Below are 19,112 nucleotides of genomic sequence, written 5' to 3'. Positions count from 1 at the left end.
TACTTTTGAATGCAAGAATTTGAACTGTTTGGATTTCATTTAATTTTCTTGTTTGTATCTTGTTGGTGTATACATGTGATTTCTATATTAATGATAACTGCATTTCAGATAAAAAAAAAAACTGCAGTGAGGGAGTTGTATTCAGATCTTTAATTTGTATTGAATTAAACATCGAAGTTTGTATTTTGCTCGTGTAAAATCATTACAAAGGTTACAAAATGCTGTATGAATTTCCAGAGCATACATCGAGCAATACAAAAGACTAAAAACTAGTAACCTAAATGATCCCAGCACAACACTAATATGTTATCACTCCACTTTTCATTGAATACAACAAATATCAGAGTCCATTCAAAGAACCGGTTCTGATACGCTGCCTTACTAGTGCTGTATTCCATGATTGATAATGTAGTCTTTAGTCTTAGTTTACATTCAGGCTGTCATTATCACCTCAAATTCAGTCAAATATTTCAAAGTTCATGGTCAAACAGCCAGAGGAGTGAAGAAATTGGACTGATTTTATGATGGCTGATAAGTGGCAAAGAGTCCACAGTATTTATGTCTGAACAATATTATTCCACAGTCAATGTGTATGGTCTCACACAATGTACAAAAAAAGTGTAAACATTTTCTTAATATGCAAATAAATGCAAATTTGTAGGGTAAATAAAATACCAGAGAAATTCAGGTAAAAGGCAGAAAGTAGGCAATATATGACTCCTAGAAGGCTACATGTCCGTTATTGCTGGACATATCTCAACACAGCTGTCCGTAAGGCGAATTCCATACCATCCTTTCCAGAACCGTAAATCCACGCCTCCATGGGTAAAACGAATGAATCTCACTCCTGGTCCATAGTTTTGGAATACGTGGATCATCTGAAAAATAAATTATCAGTGGGTTTAGAGTTGTCCTCGGGTTTTGTAACTTACTTCTTCTTAACTTCATATCAGAATAAGTGGGCTGTGTTTTGTTTCCATACCTGTCTCCAGTCGTCTTTATCGGGGTAAACAGTATCAGGTTTAAACGTCTGGAGAATCTGCTTCCTTTCATTCAGCAACTCTACGCAGATGTCATATTTGCTGCCACAGTCTGGACGTCGGGAATACCTGATATACATTCATGGAGACAGCAAAACTTTCAATAATTTCATTTCGGCACAGTAGGTGTTAAAATATTGGTTTAATGTTTGAGATGCCACTCACCACTATATCAAGTAAGTAGACCAGGTTAAAAGCAGGAAATTGGTCTGAAAACTGATGACGTGTGGGCTTTCTGACCAAAAACAATACAAGGAGCTGTGTTGGTTGTTTCAAGTACCAGTTCAACTAATATGATTCAGGAAGTCCAGTTTGAGTGATAGATCCAGGAGTTATCTGATGCCACAGCACTACACAGTGGTTTATAATGTAGTTTCTTGTTTATTAAAAGTCATCAAAGTGATCATTTTATCTTTGGCTCTGGCTCCATAGACTTACATTCAACTTTCCTCATTAAATACTGATCTAAAAATAGTTTAATAATTAATGGGTCTCAAAGAGCATTGCATTTTATTTAGCTGATGCTTTTATCCAAAGTGACTTGGCAACTTAGGGCTCAGCGTCTTGCTCAAGGACACTTAGGCATGTGGACAGGAGGAGCTGGGGATCAAACCACCAACCTTTCTGATTAGTGTGCAACCCACTCTACAGCCTCCCCTTCCCAGTTTGTCCGAATATGGTCACTTCTGGACGTTTCAAAACGAGAGTTCACAAATGAATACATGTCGTCACGATAAGTTGCCGTTGGGTCAAAGCCGAGATTGCCTCGTAGATAAAAAAGCTTTGCCTTCCGACTCAGCACGTTCTTTCACTAAAATTGTCCGTTACAACCTGCTTTATTGTTGATGCTGCACCAATCTGCCTATCAGTCTCCACTTCCATCCTACCCTCACTCACGAACAACATGATGAGATACTTAAATCACTTCACTTGGGGCAGAAACTCCCTAAAGGGAGAAATCCACCATTTTCCGGCGGAGACCCACGGCCCCAAAGTCCAAATAATCAAGAAAAAGTTCAAGTACGTCATGTATCCTCCTTACCAATCAGATATTCTGATGTCTGGCTGGATGTGATCCATAAATGATGGTTTGTAACCTTCTTTCTCCAAATCAATCAACTGTGACTTAATGCAAAGTCTGTGGGAAACAGAAAGGGGTTTAGCTACTTATGAGCTATACAAGCATACCATATAAAAGCAGTGGCACCTTTCTGGTTCCCTGATGCTGTTGACTCCTCACCCATAAGAGGTCACAAAGTTTGACCGGATTGTCGCATCTGGAAGTGGTATTCTCATTCCATGAACAGCCCACTTATCACCACCATTCCTTAAAATCTCCCAGCCATTCAGTTGATCTACAAAAAAAGAGAAAAGAAAGGATTTTAATTTTTGTTGTGCTTAAGTTTGAGTTAGTTCAGTGGTTTCTCACCTTCTCCTCTCGTATTCGTGAGGAGATTTCTTCTCTTCTTGTTTAAGAAGTAGAACAACCTCCAGTCGTCGGGTATTTTAGAAGCATCGCGCAGGTGATATCTCTCTCTTCTACATCTCTCCCTCCAAAAGGACTGACGGTCAGCCACTTCCTTCCATTGGTGGCACACTAACCGGCAAAGACAAACCACTTGATCGGGAGGAAGGTTCAGGAAGATCTGCTCCAGGATCTTGAAAACAAAGATCACAAAGGACACAAGTAAGATGGAGATCTGGGTAATTGTTTTGGTTTTCAAGCTGTAACTAGAGGCAGTGCAACACATAAGATCCCTCTGATACAGGTCAGGAGCTTCAGTTCATCCAACATCAGAATGGAGAAAAAAAAACATGATGAAAGTGACTTTCACTGTGGCAGTATTGTGCTTTTTGGTGCCAAACTAGCTCGTTTTAATATTTCTGAATCTCCTGAATTTGCACACACAGCACTTTGTAGAGTTACAAACGAACAGCGTAGCTTCTTTGGACGGAGACGACTTGCGGATGAGAACGGTCAGAGCAGAGGGATCAGACTGATTCGAACTGACAGAAGGGGTATAACCACTTTTTACAAAACACGATCTGCTTCACTCAGTCAAGAACAGACATCTGAGGCTGCAGTGGGCACAGGATCACCAGAACTGGACATCTGAAGAGTGGAAAAATCGAACCTCGTCTGATGAATCTCCATGTCTGTTGAGGCTGCAGATGGTAGGGTCAGAATTTGGCGTCAATAGTCAGAATCCGTGGACCCCGAGGAGGTGGTGGTGTAACGGTGCGGGCAGAGTTTTCTAGGCACATTTTGGATCCCGTAATACCTACGAATCATTGTTTAAATACCACAGCCTATCTGAGCTGATCTTCCGATCCCTTTCAGCATGGTAATGCACAGTGGAAAAGTCGACAAACTGGTTTTACGCCAGTGAGTTCAGTGTACATCATTTGGCGTCCCCACTCACCAGATCCGAAGCCAACCAAACATCATTGGGATGTGGTAGAACAGGAGATCTACAGCATGTATGTGCTCATCAGTTCATTAGCATGTAAAATACTAAACAAACATTTTTTTGCAATGCAACTTTACAAACTAATGCAAAGTAAATGTAGAAAGCACAAAAAGAAGCCGGTGACCTGCATGGTTATGGGGGTATATCACTGCCATAAGTCAAGAGCATGCTCTTTTAATTGTTAGGAAAGCGTCTGTCCTGCAGTGTGGATGAATAAAAACTTGAGCCAATCAAAATGTGTGACATGCAGGACAAGGGAGAAATATGTTGTGCGATTCTGTGCTAGGTTGTGTTTACAATAATACAACATATATGTATGCCATATCATATTAATTGTATATAGGTCGTATTATCAACTATTAATCCTAAGGGGTAGACGAAAGGCTGTGTTTGTGAATGAAGGTGTAGACAACAGGGTGTGGTTGTGAATGAAGGTGTAGACAAAAGGCTGTGTTTGTGAATGAGAGTGAAAGTACTGTGCCAAACCAAAAGGTCACAGGGGGGGTCGGCAACCTGCGGGGTCACATACTGTTGTTCTTTGAGGCATAAGCAGGAACAGACAGGCTGTCTGGAGGACTCCAGGGGGTGAAGGAAGACAACCACCACCTCCACCAACCAACAAAGGACACATCAATACACATGACTTTTTGGTGCCTGTACTATTAAGAAGACTGGGTCGGGGAAAGTCAGGAGGTCAGACTTCGTGAACTGACACATACTCTGTTGAGGTCAGGGAAACACAGTCTGGACCCCAGAGCTCTGTAACACTGATTATTCTGCTGCTGTTAAATAAATATCTTGAAGCCTGACATATTCTCCTATTGCCTCATTAAAGAACAGGCAGGACTGGGGGCTGACACATATTGGCTTTGTACTAGCAGGAGCCCAAGTCCAACAATGTGTGTGTATATATATATATATATGTATATATATATAAAAACAATTAAATAATAAATAAACAATTTAAGATTACAAGTCCAAATTCCACTAAGTTTTTCTTTGACACTGCCGCCTCCGCTTTCCACAGTCTTCACGGTGTGATAAGGACTTTCCTGAGTTTTAAGCGGGGCTGTCCAGGATGGACCGGGACCGGTCTAGAATACGTCTACTTGTGAGAATTAAGATGGTGGACAGTGACTTAGTGGTTTGTGTATTTCTACGTGAAGAATAATACATCACGTGAGGGTGTTTTTTGATAACGCTAATAGGCAGGACGTATTGCAGCGTATTGTACCGTTTTGCTTGAGACGATGTAAGACATATTATTTGTATAACAAAAAAAACAAAACAAATGCATGACGAGTAACTGATTAGTTTCTCAAAGTTGCCCAAGACTTACATCTACATTGAGTGGCGCGGCTGATCGGAGCTCCAGCATCGGACTCTGCGTTTGGGTTGAATCGCTGCTCTGACCGTCATCCATCGCTTTCCTCTTCATGTCAGAAGACAAGACAGTCCGGAAACGCAACCGAGAAAGCCCCCCTCCCTCCCCCCCTCCTCCTCTTTTGCAGCTACAACGTGTTCCTCAAGTGAGTGAGTTAAAACGGGGTTCTTCGGGGTTAAAACAAGACTGACGCGACGCTTCCTCGGTCCAGAGTTGAAAAATGATCTCTTGCTCCAACTGTGGACTGAAACGTAACCGCACGTCACTTTCGGGAAAACACTTCTTTTTTTTTTTTTTTTTTACTATGTGCCATCTCAAAGAAGAGCGGAAAGGGGCGCACACGCTGGACAAAACCAGCACTCTTCTCTTAAACATGAGGCTATAGACAGACAAAAACAACCGGGGAAATACACTGTGAAAGCCTACATTTAGTCTATTAGTATTAAAATAAAATTAAAATATTTAAAAAAAAAAGAGCCCAAATTAGCCTATATTTCATCATTACTCACAGCTGGAACTTCCCCATCTTCCCATCCTTCCCCTTCATCACCACCTCTTCCTATTTCAGAGGCTGTCATCTGTTTTGCCTTTTTTTTTTTTTTTTTTGGCAACCATGTTCAATTTTATTGTTTAAATTCACACATTACAGTTGTCCCTTTTCCTCAGGAGACAGATATATTAGTGCTTTTTGAGCTATTAGCATGTTCGATGTTAATAACTTTTGTTGAACTGAAACCATCAACGAGTATTTCATGTCATGAAAATTGCAAGAACAACTTTTTTTTTTTTTTTTTTTTAAAAACACCAAAATGGTTAAACAACATAAGAGAGACTGATTTTAATATTATGGCAAATAAACATAGGTGCATTCACATCTTCAATCACATAGGCACTGCAGTTGTACTATACAGTACGTAGGACTCGGCCATACCAAAAATAAATGGATACCAAAAGGCTAGAAGACCTGTGAATTGAGATGGTAGCCACTGATTTTGGTGTCACATTAAAATATGAAGCAGGCCACAACCCCGTCCATGGACACTGGCTCTGATCAATCCGGTCTGTGATGACTTTATCCACTCTGCATATGTAAATGAATATCAAGACAAAAAGGTAAATGCGTGTCTTCTCGTGGACAAGGACTTCCATCCATGTCGTATCTAAAACAGAGGTTTATCCATCTTCTGTCAAACAGTCGAGAGGTCAGTCTTTTTGGTCGACGGAGGAGCTCCTATGTGTCCGCATCAATCCTGTGAGCTGCAAAGCGGAAAACAAGAACAAATAAATCAGAACAGGAGGCCGGCAAGCTCAGTGTACTTTAGCACAGCGGTTCTCAACTGGTCGAGCATCAGGATGCGCATTTTTCTTCTAGTCATTATCATCCTGTGTGCGATGCCGTTTTATTCCATCCTCTGCACACCTTCAATCCCCGCAGAGCGTTTCAGAAGTGAAGCATGTTGTCTGCCGGATTTTGTCGACTTCCCGATTTGGTCATTTTTCCTCTACGTCGGGGCTTCTAGCATCGGTAAAGAAGGTTGTGTTGCTAAATGCTTTTGTGTTTATTGGTGTTATTTCCTACTTTGTTCTTTAGCCTACAGACAAAGTTAATAGAGTCAGCTGTGTTTTAGTCCTCATAATTATTTCATAACCATTTTATGTGCAGGGTATTTTTTTGTGAAAACTGACCGGATTCCTTTCCGATCGTCTGCCTGACTTCCTCCCCGACGGATCTGCTCTGCGCAGTTTGACACGGCTTCTGTCCAGCTCCCGTCAAAAATAGGCTAAGGGCCTGATTTACTAAGATCTCAAATAAACGGGACTCAATTGCGTGTTTCTTTCCAAAAGTTTGCATATTTATTTTTGCACCCGTTTTGCGGGTGATTTACTGAGAGTATTTGCGTCACTGATATCAGGTGCAAATCGCTGTCTTCAAATGAGGGGTTTGCGTCCAGCAATGGAAAACAGAGCGACCGCAAAGGAAAAAGGAAATCTGATCCCACTGAAATTAAGAAATATAAATACAACAAGAACAAAACGCCATATAGGAGATTATCAGCGAGGAAGTAAATACACAATACACAATGAGAGCAGCCGTCTCTCCAGATTTGTGCACCTGATTAATACGTGCCTTTCAGTCGTACTAAAACACACACTTCTTCTATTTCTACTTTCAGGTTTAGTGAATATCGTTGCGGGTGCGACATTTTTCTCTTTGCTTTTCTCCTCCCGGTATTTTGCACGTTCGAGTAGAAACGCCCAATATTACATATGCATGCAGGCGAACACGCAAAATGGACGCGTGTACGTGCGCACGCTAAAAAAAAAAAAAATTCCACACACACACATATCTATGACCCACTTCTAGGTCACGACCCACCAGTTGAAAAGCGCTGCTTTAGAATATTATCTAAACATTACAGACGTCGGGGTAACACCGTGAACCCCTTTCCCATATGCCACGGTGCTGTCCAGGGCACTTACATTGCTTTGGTATCCTGAGTGGTTCCGTGTCTCCTGACAGTACTTGGTGCATGACCCCACGGAACTGATACAGCACCTTCAAGCTCTTCTCCTCCCCCACACAGGGGTCGTAGAAGCCAGGGAGTCCCGACTGGAAAGACAACGTAACGTCAACCAGGCTGCAGGCTCAATCATCACACAGCAAGTAAAGGACATCATGATGCATCTTTACATGGCAAAACACCTTTTACTGCTGGAAGATCTACTTTTCGAGTTTCGTTTTTGGATCAATTCTGTGAGTTTGGAAGTCTTTCATCACTGTCTGGACTGATGTACTGACCTTTGATGTGTCAGTGAGGATGAGTTTCGAGTCTTTCACCAGACACTGCAGTGGCACAGTCACATCAATGACCTTTGCCCTCTCGTGTTTTCTGCTGTTGTCCGTCACGAACTTGCCATACCAGGCGTTGAGGACGATGAGACCTGATTTAGGAGGCAGAGTTGACGTTACAATATGTTATTGTGACGTGTTTCAAAATGCAAACTGGTCAAATAAATGGCCTGCTTAGTTTGATTTAGGAGAAGAGTTTAGACATCCAAGGCTGGCAGATTAAAAAAAAAAAAAAAAAGGGTGCTGAATTTTGGATTCAAAATTATTAAGCATTCAAAAGAAATCCCCATTTGTATCATGCATGCCAAGTTTTTTTTTAGACTTGTTTGTAAAAATTGTTCTGCAAGAGTGCAACAAAAAGACAGCATAATTCATCTTAATCACAAACTACATAAACAACACTGTAATCATTTCATAGATGACAGTCCATTAAATAGAGAAGAGCAGCTTTGTGTCTCGTCTCTCACACAGGCACTGTTATTAACTGTTAAGTCTGGGGGACCTCTGATGATACTAAAATCAAAGCAACCTCTTCAGTGACAGGTGTCATAAGCCAATTATCACTTCACAAACTCCCCCAGGTGAAAATGATACTGTCGGCTGAGAGCTTTTTGTTACTCCGCTTATCAAAGGCAAACTAAAAAGCCCCAATTATCACCAGTTGAAAGAAGGCTGGAGGGTCTTTAAAAATCCACTCATCTGTAGTCCTCTATTAACTATTTTAATCCTGTTTGAAAAGCTACTCGTTTCTCACCAAAATCGCTCCTATTAAACCAGCGCAATAAGCTGCCTGCAAATCAGGCGGTTATGTTTGCGATATAAAAAAAATAATACTTATCTCCGAGCTATTTTTAAGACATCTGAACCCTAGACATATGAGGATGTAAGCAAGTAGGAGTGTGCATCTGGAGGCATAGATGATCTATGTGGACCTTGGCGACAGGACTGCGCGGACACAGGGAGGGTCAGGGAAACCCCACGGGTGTTTTAACCACGTGCTGTGATTGACTACCGCAGGATGACACCTACTGTTCACACCTGTCCTTCGCTCTTTGTAGCCTCATGATGCCCTCCGGGCTGGCGGGCCACAGAGAAACTCACATTGATTGACAAGTTGATTGTGAAAATCGCCAATTCCAGAGGGAACTGACTGACAGGTATTTATTTAATTTTCCAACCTGTTTTTTGTGCAACGAATGCATCTATTAACATTATGCTGCGAGAGTGATTTGTAGCCTTTAATCAACATAGTCCTCTGTGTTGCCCACGAGCTCCCAGTGATTTTCCTATCTGGCCCACTTGCTACTGAAGTTAAATCAACCTGCTCTAGATACCTGCTTGATGTCCACAAAGTAAGTCTCCTCACTACAGTGGAAAAGCACATACGCTATTTTTTCCTTTCCCTGGTGTGCTACCACTTTAAACTTCAGTGAACTGCTCAAGAAGATCACTACAATCTTTTCTGTCATTTTTTTGAGGTGTGAGCTGGGAATTCATGAGCAGTTAAAAGACGACTCGTTTTGTTCCGAAAGAGGCACCGCTATCTGTGAAATTACACCTTGAAGTAAGCAACATTCAGGCCAGACATGGGCAGATTTCCCTCAAAATGTATGAAAAGCAGCTCTGAAACTAAGCGAATCAAATATTGCAGTGGTACAACCTGCTTAAAAAAACATTATTCCCAGGATAAGATCGTCCCTTAAACATCCAGATCTTACCCATTCTCGACTCCTCGGTTTCAATAATCCTGCGCACAGACTCCTGCATGAGCAAGACCTTTAGAGATGGAAAATTACACAGAGGAGGAGAAACAGACAATGAGATTTCACATTATATGGATTACACTAATGAATTTCATTGAGGCTTTGCATTTTATCTAATCCCATCTCAGCCCTTCATCTAACTGTTGTGGGACTAATATCTAATGACGCAATACCTGCATCTTTTATCTAATGCTAAACCATGATGTAGAATTGGCAGCACAGCTACACTTAAGCTTGTAAAATACTCACAGCGGCCTCCGCCTCCTGTTTCTTTCTGGCTATATTAGAGGCCGAGCTCTCCCTCTGCTTCTCCAAGTCTCTGTTGAGTTAAAAAGATAAATGGAGGAATAAAATGAGCTCATAAAATCAGGCCATAATAACGCATGTGGTGCTGCTTCCAATAACATTGCTTGCATGAAACAACCAACTTAAAAGGTAAAGTTTTCTTACTGCTCCTTCTGGGCCCGCACGTAGGGCCGAATGATGAGCTGCTGGATGGCGAGGTAGAAAACCAGTGGTCCAACTGTGGCGTAAAATACAGCACTGGGCAAGAGTTGGTCAGTCAGGTGAATGGGGAAGAGATACGTCTGGCTGGCTCTGTTTAGTCTGCAGAGAGAGAGGGAGAGTGGGTTTTATTATTTCTGCCTGCAGCTTTCTGCCTCAAGTAAAGGGGAAATACTGAAAACACTTCTCTAGGTCGGATAGGACAGTAAGCAGCGTGCGGATTGTATGAAAGATTATACGTTTACGTGATATGTTCTGCTCGTGTGTCGGTGAGTGTCGAAAAATAAGAACTGAACTGTACATTCCCATGCTTTTATGATCAGGACCATCAGGCATCTAAATGGGTATAATCCTGTGTGTACGTGCTCAAGGACACACCCGCAATTCAGACACAATTTGCAGAATATCAGATGTCGTGGCTGACTTAATGTTGCGTCTTGAGTGCTGTGGGCGCCATGGCAACAGCACTGTGAGGAATACCTGCTGTAAACTACACCAAACATGAAAACAGAGCAGGGATTTGCACTTACTTGATTTTGAGGGAGACACCTTGGGGCACTCCCACGCTGACGGTGGCCCCCAGGACGCTGTGTCGACTGATCTTCCTCTCGGCACCGTACTCCACCACAGTCCCAAAAAAACCTGATCTGTAACCCAAAGAGTCACTACTGCTCAACCTGGAGTTTACAGGAATTTTAATTCTAGCACGAAAACCTACTAGCTCACAAACCCAAGTGTATAGAACTATGAATCACTGTGCAGTTTAACATCAAAGAAATCTCATCATGACAGGGGTCTTCTTGTTGTGAATTCTTACGGCACCTATATCAGCCTATCAAAGGAATATCAGTATCGGCATATAAACTGGTCGATATGTGCCAATATGAAAACTTTTTTACTGAAAATCTTGCAGAAAATGAGGCTAGTGGTAAAGAAAATGTTTTTTTTTTATATTTGTCTGTTGATCTTTTTTTTTTTTTTACAATTTATTTATAATCACACATCCTTTTCACATATAAAATGTTATCGATGACCACACCTGAGTGATTATTGCAAAAAGGTGTGTGTTTATATAGACTTTATATTTATCAAGAATATCCACACCGAAAAGACGGTATCTGTCGGGCTCTAAAATGTATGATGACATTCTCTAAATACCAAATATTGCACTTTGACAACATACTTTACTGAGCCCTTTATCTTCGTCTGGTCTTCATCCTGGAACTTGTACTGGTAGCTCATCATCATAAAACTGTGAGGCATGCCAAGCTGCAGAGACAAAACGTACATGATCATTTTGGCACCACCATGACAAGCAACTGCTGATTTAATGTCGTCTGTGGGCTTTGATTAAAGCTAAATATAACTGCTGGCTGCTAACCTGCATTGCGAAGGTGAAATGGCTGCTCTTGGTGTCCCTCACTATGCTGGTGTTCATGGAGGACTGGGTTCCCCAGCGCCACTGCAGGTAGCCCATAGTGTTCTTGTCTAGGTGACGGGCCAGCACTGTAGTAAACCCGGGCCGCACGCCTCGGGATGAAAACTGAAGGCCACACTGGGCGTTCACAAAGCTGAGGCGAAAAAGAAAAACATCTGTGAACTGTTCGTGTTGTTGTGAAAACACAGAGTATTGATTTGTTCTCTCTTGTGTTTCTACACATACAATCGAGGTGTCAAGTTGCGGAATAGCTTCATTCCAAAGAGAGGTCCGTGGGTGTCTCCGGCCCCCAACTCTATCTGTGCAAACACAGAAAACAAGTAATGTTTCACACCTTGAAATGTCAGCGCATGCTGAACAACACAATCAGACAGCTGGTTTGTAGCAGAGACAAGCAGAGTCTGGCATTTATAGTATCATTACAAAGTAAGTGTGCAGGGTGTCCAGTGAGAACGCAGCCTACCTCCCCCCACCCTTTTGCTGAGGTGATTCTTCTCAAGGCCAAGTTAATGGTGCCACCTCCATTTCCATTGTGGGTTGACAATGAGCCAGACAAAACGGCTGTGTCTTTTGTAGTGAGAGGAGCCTGCAGCAGAAATAAACAACTACAAGTTCTTTGACTTTCTTTGACTCTCGATAGGAAATGGATCAAACACCTTTCCTGGAAGCGATCAAAGACTTTCATCCAAAATACATCACAGCACAGATGACTCAAAGAATGAAATCTGGAGCAACTTTTTTACCTCTATAGATTGTGATATGTGCATCTTGTTGATTTCCACATGTGGGACTCCGCCTCCAACCGTATCCTCATAGTCCTCTTCATACCGGTCAAAAAGGTCCGTGGCGTCAATACCCACGCTGATCGTTCCCTGCGAGGTGATCGAGAATTAATACTGCGCTCAGTTATATGCACAAGATACCGATGTGAAGCTTGTTATCTTGCCGTGAACGTACCTTTGGGTTGGTCCTTTGCTGAAGCCTCCTCTCCTCCCGCTCCTTCTGAAGACGTTCATACTCTTCTCGAATCTCTGCGGGAGTTCTTTTCCTCTCCACCACCTGCAGGAGGAATAGATTATTTGAATGCGGAGTGAACACCAGCTTCACTGCTTCACAGACTGCACATAAAAAGATAGAGAAGAAGAAATGTCACTCTCCCATATGTTCTTCCTGTGCAGATATTTATAAGCCTCATATTTTGACAGATGGACACAGATGGAACAAAACAAAAACGATTTCATTCAAATTCAAGGAACAGGTGTCACAAAGGAGAGAAAGTCTTGTGGTGCTTCATGCTGTGAGACTGCAATGCCAAAATATTATGCATATTAAAGTTGATTCTTTCAGATTAACTGTGTTTATTTTTCTGTGACTAAATCTTTCCGAAGAGAAGACCAAAGAAAGAGCAACTGGAAAAGTGATTTTGAGAGCAAACTTTATACATGTTATTTCTTGTATTTCTTGTTATGTTATTGTTTTTTTTTTTTAAATTGGCCACAAGTCCAGATGTAAAGGTGTCAAATTTCCAGCTCAGGTGATTTCAAAATTTTACTATAATTAAGGAGAGGCATTTAAAAAAATAAAAATAAAAAAACGAATATGAAGTGCAAACATATTATCACATTTGTATCTTAACTTGCCATCAACGTGGTCTAAAAGTCACATTGTCAAAATATGAATTTACCTCAAAATGACATTTGCGGTTTCTTTTTAAAACACGAAACTACCTCCAGAAACGGCCAAACCTAAAAATGTTAAAACTAATCCAGGGCTAAGTTTATTAGAAAGAGACGGATGCTGAGAAAGCATACACTGTGAATCTTTGTTCAACAGAAAAGCAACCGTCCATGGTTGTAAATGTGAACATGCCTCCCGGACCAATCAGATGGCAGTAAGAGTTGTTTGTAATTTCGGTACAATTGAAGTATTGACAGCGATATGACCCTGCCGAGTGTGTTTCCAAAGATAGAATTTGTTAAAGCAAAGCACATTTTTCAGGTATATTTGTTTTTGCTACATGGTAGTTGGTCACGTTTGCATATGGCTTGCAATACAAATGTGTCATTTATAATGAATTATATACGAGTATTCTTAAAAATGTATGAGGTAAGCCTGACAATCGTGGTTACGGATTTGAAAACTCATCTGAGCTGGTCCCGTGAGACTCCTCCTCGCCTGCGGTGACATCAGAGGTACGTCGATGTATATTTTGGACTGTATAAACAGCAGATGGTTTCGGACTGTATTTGGCGGCATGTTGGGGAACTATTAGCCACTGCAGTCACCGACACACTCACCTCCCATCCGTCAACATCGAGTCCTCGCTTGCCATAGATATCATAGATGGCTCGTGCCTGTGGGTCACAGAGCACTAGAACGAGATGGATAACCAAAAATATCAACCAAAAGTAGAATTTGTTTATGTCTCTAAACTGTAAAGTAGATCGTACAAACAGATCCAAATGATCAAGTCAACATCGGTTTCACGTGACTGCGTGACGAAAGCTCGTCTTACCTTCGTAAGCTTCGTGTACGAGGTTAAAAAGCTGCTCTGCTTGTTGCTTTAGTTCAGGATCCCGGTGTTTGTCTGGGTGATACAGCATGCACAACCGCCTGTACGCCGCCTTCAGCTCGTCATGCGTAGCCTGAAGCGCACCATTGAAATCAGGGGTACATTCGTGATAATGATGATGAAAACGAGCGGACGGGCAACAAAATCAACAACAACAACAACAAAAGATCTCGTGTCGCGACGCCGCGGCGGCGTAACTAACGTCCCGCCACTGATGTTGCTTAAATTCGGAGCGGAGTTACGTTAACTGCGAGACAGACTACAACGCAAAAGGTATTTACCCCGATTATCACAGGGTCAGCGTAGGGAAATTAAAGAGGAGGGTTAGGGGGGGCAAACCTGCGAAATGTCTAAAGAAATCTCAGAACGCCCTTAAAAACTACGATGGAGGGGCAAGATTGTGAAAAGTTAATCATATTTACAGATCTGGGCCAATAACCTAAAACCTACGTGAAGCCACACTACGGGGAAGAGACCGAGCAATCCTGCACCTGCGGTCATGACGTTTTCAGTACATCTAACAACTTATGATGCAGATGAGAAAGAAGATCAAGAACTACATAAGTGTGTAAATAGTTGACACACGTCTCCCGCTTTCCCTCGTTGGGTTTTGTTTTGTTTTCCTCCTTATATCTGTTTGTCTTTGCATGTTTTAGTTGGTGTCTCCGCATGTTTCACAGTCTTTTGCATCGGATTGTTTGACATGTCATTTTTTTTTTTTTGAGGTGACTTTGTAACACCTGTCTAATAACTTACAGATTTTAAATAAATAAAATAAATAAATAAATAGTTTAAATAAACCGACACGCGTTTACAGGTGCGATCTGACCAACTGTGCGCGCTGCGTGCTTTGTAGCCCTGAAGAAAGTCACAGCTGGAGCATTTTTAGCTCGTCAGCACTTCACAACTGAAAGTAAAAATATATATATATATATATAAATAAATAAACATCCACATCAGATCCCAGAATCATCACAAGTAACACGCTGTTTCTGCAACGAACTTCCCATTCGCCGACAAAACTCATGCGGCCAATGTTTGCCCCCCTCCTCCTCCTCCTCCTCGTCCTCCTCCTCTTCCTCCTCCCTCACAACCTGCTGCTCGTCTTTAAAAAAAAAAAAAAAAAAAAAAAAAAAGAAAAAGGAAAAAAGTTTCCAACCGAAGAGTCGGAATCAATGTCGAGGGTCACAAGCTAGCTGCCTAGCTAACCTCACGCGTAAATAAATACGCGAGCGACCGTTTAATATCGACCGGAGAGAGTTCACGAAATGATCGAGGCGAACATACGCGCAGACTTTCAGTCGGATCGCAACTGCACATCGTACCTCTCTTCTGACATTCAGCAGGGAATAATAATCATCACTGCCGATCTCGTCGTCGTCCGAGGCAGACGCCATGTTTACGCCGTGTCATTTCTTCTTCGTGTCATTTTTACGCGGTTCACGTTTCTCTGTCGCCCCCTTGCGATCGGGATAGCGACGAACTCCTGCCGCCCTTTCCTTGAGACTGACAGACAATGTGTTTGTCTTATATCTGATTGTTATATTATATATTATTATATCTTATACTCAAGTGGAGGTCATTCAGTGTTATTGACGAGGTTATTTAGTGCGGAGACACTTCAACGGGATGCAATATGTTTCCAAAGTAGAAAAAGCAGAGGTATTTTTTTTTACACTGCTGACGCTTTTATTTTCAAATTCCTTTTTATGTTTAATAAAAAACACATTTTGTGCAAATGACAAAATATCTAGATTGTATAATTTTCAGGGAAACACATCAAACATATTTAAATATGTGTACATTTTTTTTTTTTTTAGATTGCAAAGTAACACATAATTGCGTATTTATCCCTACAAGGAAGCATGTGCACGCCTCAATTCTGAAGGCATATTGTCTGCATCATATTCAGCTTGAAGCAATTATGGCAGGAGTGAGAAAATCACTTCAATACATTAGGTCTTTATTATTACTGTGTTCGCAATAACGACGAGCCGCTGACTGTACACCAGCAGCAGGCAGCAGGGGAGCTGTTCTTTCAGCACCACCACCTCAAACACTGCATTTCAACACTGACGGTCAGCAGCCTGTTAAAGGCTCTCCTCAAGTGCCGGAGTTGACGCGATTAAGCACAGTGGTCCGTAATTAGATTGCCTGCAGCTATGTGCATTGTTCAGTCGATGTAACTGCGCCATAATGATAGAAGTTGAAAAGCTTGTTAGTATATGGATAAAGTCAAAGTGATTGCGGACCCCCCCCCCCCCCCACTTCTTCCCCCTGGATCCGACAGAACTGTGCGCATTGGACTTCAGCACCAGCCTCCATAGGTTGCACACGAAGTGGGATGTATATCTCCCGATAAGCCCTGCAGGCTTCAGTATTACAGTGCCACAATCTGAAATCTGTTAGACAAGTCTATATACAAGGGGGGAGAACTAGTCTGCAGGCTCTTAGATGTAAACTGACATCTGGGCGCTTGATTGACAGACTGTCTGATATGTTTATTGTGTTATTTGATTTTTTTTATTTTTTTTAATAAGCTATATGAAGCCCCGGGAACCACAACTCATACTTGGTGTATTAAATATAGTAACACGAACTTTAAAATTAAAACAAAGCATGCAAAAAGTGACACTTATTTGCTATTATGATTATGTAAATGACTTTTTTTTTCTTTCTGCAGATGGGTCTCCAATCATCAACTGTTGTATAAAACAGATCATATCTTTATTATCAGTTTAGATGCACAGACCTATCTCTGATTAAAAAAAAAAAACTTAATGAAGGCTATTAAACCGTGAGTTTTAGCATAATACTAACGAGTTTCGTGTCACTCGGAAATAACAGTGTCAAGCAACTTTAATGGGACGGCTCTAAGAGAAAGATTTAATATTCATAATCTGATTAGTTTTAATTAAGGATAAAATATGCAGGCAACCTGCTAAACATTAAGTTTTTTTTTTTTTTTTTTTTTTTTACATTTTTAATATAAGAAGGCGTCACCATATTTTAACAAAAGCGTCATGCAGGACCTGCAGCGCCCCTGAGCTCTTTTAAATTCACTGTAAAAAAAAAAAAAAAAAAAAAAAAAAAAGCCCGGCTGGTGGTGCCAAGGTGAGGGGAGATGTGTTGTTTTTCATCCCGGAGCCTCTCTGTCAGTCACCGCCTCGCAGCCAATGGTAAGTTCGCCTCGGTCGGACCGACTCGCCGCTTGCTCCTCCGGTCCCTCCTCGTGCTGTCCTCGCCGTGCACGCGCGTGGTACCCACGGTCGTGAGGAGGAGGAGGATGTTGCGCGTGAAGGGGAAATGGCTGCCGAAAACAAGCCGGAAGGTAAGAGAAATATAATGGGATTAATTTACTAGTATGACCGCGGTGTGATTTTTCTTTTTTTCTTTTTTTTTTTTTTTGGGCGAACAGCTGCAACTCCGCGCGGAGACGACGCTCGCGCGAGGACCGTGCGGAGACAATTTCTTTCGGCGGAAAACGGCTCCGCTGTTTTTTCCTCCGAATAGGCAGCTAAAAACGTGGGAGACATCACCTAGCCGGCTAATATTAGCTTGCATTTTAGCCAGCTACTATCCCCATCGTAGCCCACATTTTAAAGCACGCCACGGGGACGAAATAGTCCGCGTGGCTTAAAAAAAAAAAAAAAAAAAGTACTTGCGTTTTTACCGAATATCGTCCTCCGGATTCTTGTCAAACGACGATGCGATTTCAAGTTGTTCCCAACAAGGCTGAGTTAATGACAACATGTCATTGGCATCGACTAACTTCTTCCCTTATTACCCAGCTTTAAAAGCGGCTCGTGTTGTGTTAGTTTGATTTATTTGATTTATGTTTTTTTCCTCCTCTCCTGTCAGCACGGTGCTCCTCGGCCACCGCTATTTTGCAGCTTTGTTTTCACGGCGTTATGATTTTCACGACGAGACGTGTTTGTTTTTTAAAAATGTACACAGAATAAGTGTAGTTTCCCCCACCTCCCCTCCACCTCCCCTCCACCCCGTCCCGGAGAGGGGTCGTTCAGTCCCCCCCCCCCCCTCTCTCCCCTCCAACACCACCCTCCCATTTGAAGCGCGATCGTTTTTCTTGTGTTTACGAACCAGAAGTGATGTATTTTCTTTTTGTTGTTGTTGTTGTTGTTGTTGTTGTTTCGTTTTCCTAAATGCAAATTAATTAGGCTACTACTTGGCCTATATTTGGTCTTGAGACGCGGACACTAACGCCGTTGTAAATGCCTGCTCCGCTCGCGATGCCCTATCGCACTTGAAATGCCATCACATCAGAGGAAGCAGGGAGGATGGAGAGGAGGATTTCCAGCAGCCTGCCCATTAACACTACTTTACACATAGGGGGGAAAAAAACAAAACAAAACAACAAAAAAAACATGATTCTTTCCCCTCAGCTGATTTCATACGGCTCGCTAACTTCAAATGAAATGCACTAAGACTTAATTATTTCCTTTTTTAGTGGATTTTTTTTTTTTTTTAATTATTTTTTTTTTTATTGCAACCCATATGCATGAGAGATCTGCTCTCATTCAGACAGGCCCATGGAATTTTTGGGTGAGTAATTAAATGACGCCTGCATGAAAATAAAAGATGTGAATACATGAATTTGTAGAGGGAGTTTTCCTGGCAGCTCTCCACTGTCAAGGCTATTTGAAGCAGACTGGAGTGATTTCTATTTACAATCTCAGTTCCACACTTGACAAAGATGAAATTTGCATATGATAAAAATAAGATTTCATTAAATATCCTGGAAAATAATTGAGCTCGTAATCTTATCTGCATGTGAAGATGTATTTTATTACTTATTTTATTTCAAATGTTTTTTGATAGGGGTCAGTTTTGACACATTTATAACTTTTTTTTTTTAATGAGCAGAACCGAGTATGATGACAAGTCATTAATACACTTCTTGCTTTTTTTTTCTTCTACGTTTGTGGTATTTTCTGTTAGATTTATAGTTTTACATAGGGCTGCAGCAAAAGAGTCACTTTAAAACTGTCTGCATAAATTGAGAAAGAGAAGAAGAAAAAAAAAAAAACGTCTTCATAAATCGTTAGGTCCAGCTGCTTGAAGCTGTTCT

The 19,112-nt window shown here is 41.6% G+C and overlaps 3 protein-coding genes across 12 annotated transcripts in view; 1 reads left to right on the top strand and 2 right to left on the bottom strand.

Annotated features, from left to right (window-relative positions):
* Nucleotides 1-140: 140 nt before the first annotated feature.
* Nucleotides 141-4,989, bottom strand: LOC138624304 (F-box only protein 44-like). Of its 2 annotated transcripts, XM_069704363.1 has the most exons (6): nt 4,851-4,989; nt 2,470-2,698; nt 2,281-2,395; nt 2,083-2,178; nt 983-1,109; nt 141-878 (listed from the first exon to the last, which is right to left on the bottom strand). In XM_069704363.1, the coding sequence occupies exons 1-6, from the start codon at nt 4,947-4,949 to the stop codon at nt 729-731; spliced, it is 816 nt and encodes a 271-aa protein (XP_069560464.1). In that variant the 5' UTR covers nt 4,950-4,989; the 3' UTR covers nt 141-728. The 2 variants fall into 2 exon arrangements, with proteins under 2 accessions (XP_069560464.1, XP_069560465.1); XM_069704364.1 differs by lacking the exon at nt 2,083-2,178.
* A 719-nt stretch (nt 4,990-5,708) lies between these two features.
* Nucleotides 5,709-15,571, bottom strand: dnajc11a (DnaJ (Hsp40) homolog, subfamily C, member 11a). The gene is made up of 16 exons (XM_069704356.1): nt 15,349-15,571; nt 13,967-14,096; nt 13,749-13,822; nt 12,409-12,510; nt 12,195-12,323; nt 11,915-12,037; nt 11,677-11,750; nt 11,395-11,584; nt 11,197-11,282; nt 10,544-10,660; nt 9,960-10,115; nt 9,759-9,828; nt 9,465-9,522; nt 7,696-7,838; nt 7,377-7,506; nt 5,709-6,152 (listed from the first exon to the last, which is right to left on the bottom strand). Exons 1-16 carry the CDS (start codon nt 15,418-15,420, stop codon nt 6,127-6,129), a joined length of 1,680 nt encoding a protein of 559 aa, XP_069560457.1. The 5' UTR covers nt 15,421-15,571; the 3' UTR covers nt 5,709-6,126.
* Nucleotides 15,572-17,275: 1,704 nt separating this feature from the next.
* The window catches only part of camta1a (calmodulin binding transcription activator 1a), a 284,686-nt gene continuing 282,849 nt past the window's right edge, over nt 17,276-19,112 (top strand). For 8 of the 9 annotated variants that reach the window (XM_069704353.1, XM_069704349.1, XM_069704351.1 and 5 more), the window contains exon 1: nt 17,276-17,354. In XM_069704353.1, coding sequence (XP_069560454.1) covers nt 17,330-17,354 — 25 coding nt within the window. In that variant the 5' untranslated portion in view covers nt 17,276-17,329. The remainder of the gene's footprint in view (nt 17,355-19,112) is intronic. The other variant, XM_069704348.1, reaches the window with a different exon arrangement.

The sequence above is a fragment of the Brachyistius frenatus genome, unplaced genomic scaffold (assembly GCF_029030835.1).
Source record: "Brachyistius frenatus isolate BFR_SWC_R1_liver_20210118 unplaced genomic scaffold, ASM2903083v1 Contig_50, whole genome shotgun sequence".
In the NCBI taxonomy this organism is placed as follows: domain Eukaryota; kingdom Metazoa; phylum Chordata; class Actinopteri; family Embiotocidae; genus Brachyistius; species Brachyistius frenatus.
Note: the sequence above shows the minus strand (reverse complement) of the source record. Positions and strands in the feature narration are given on the sequence as shown.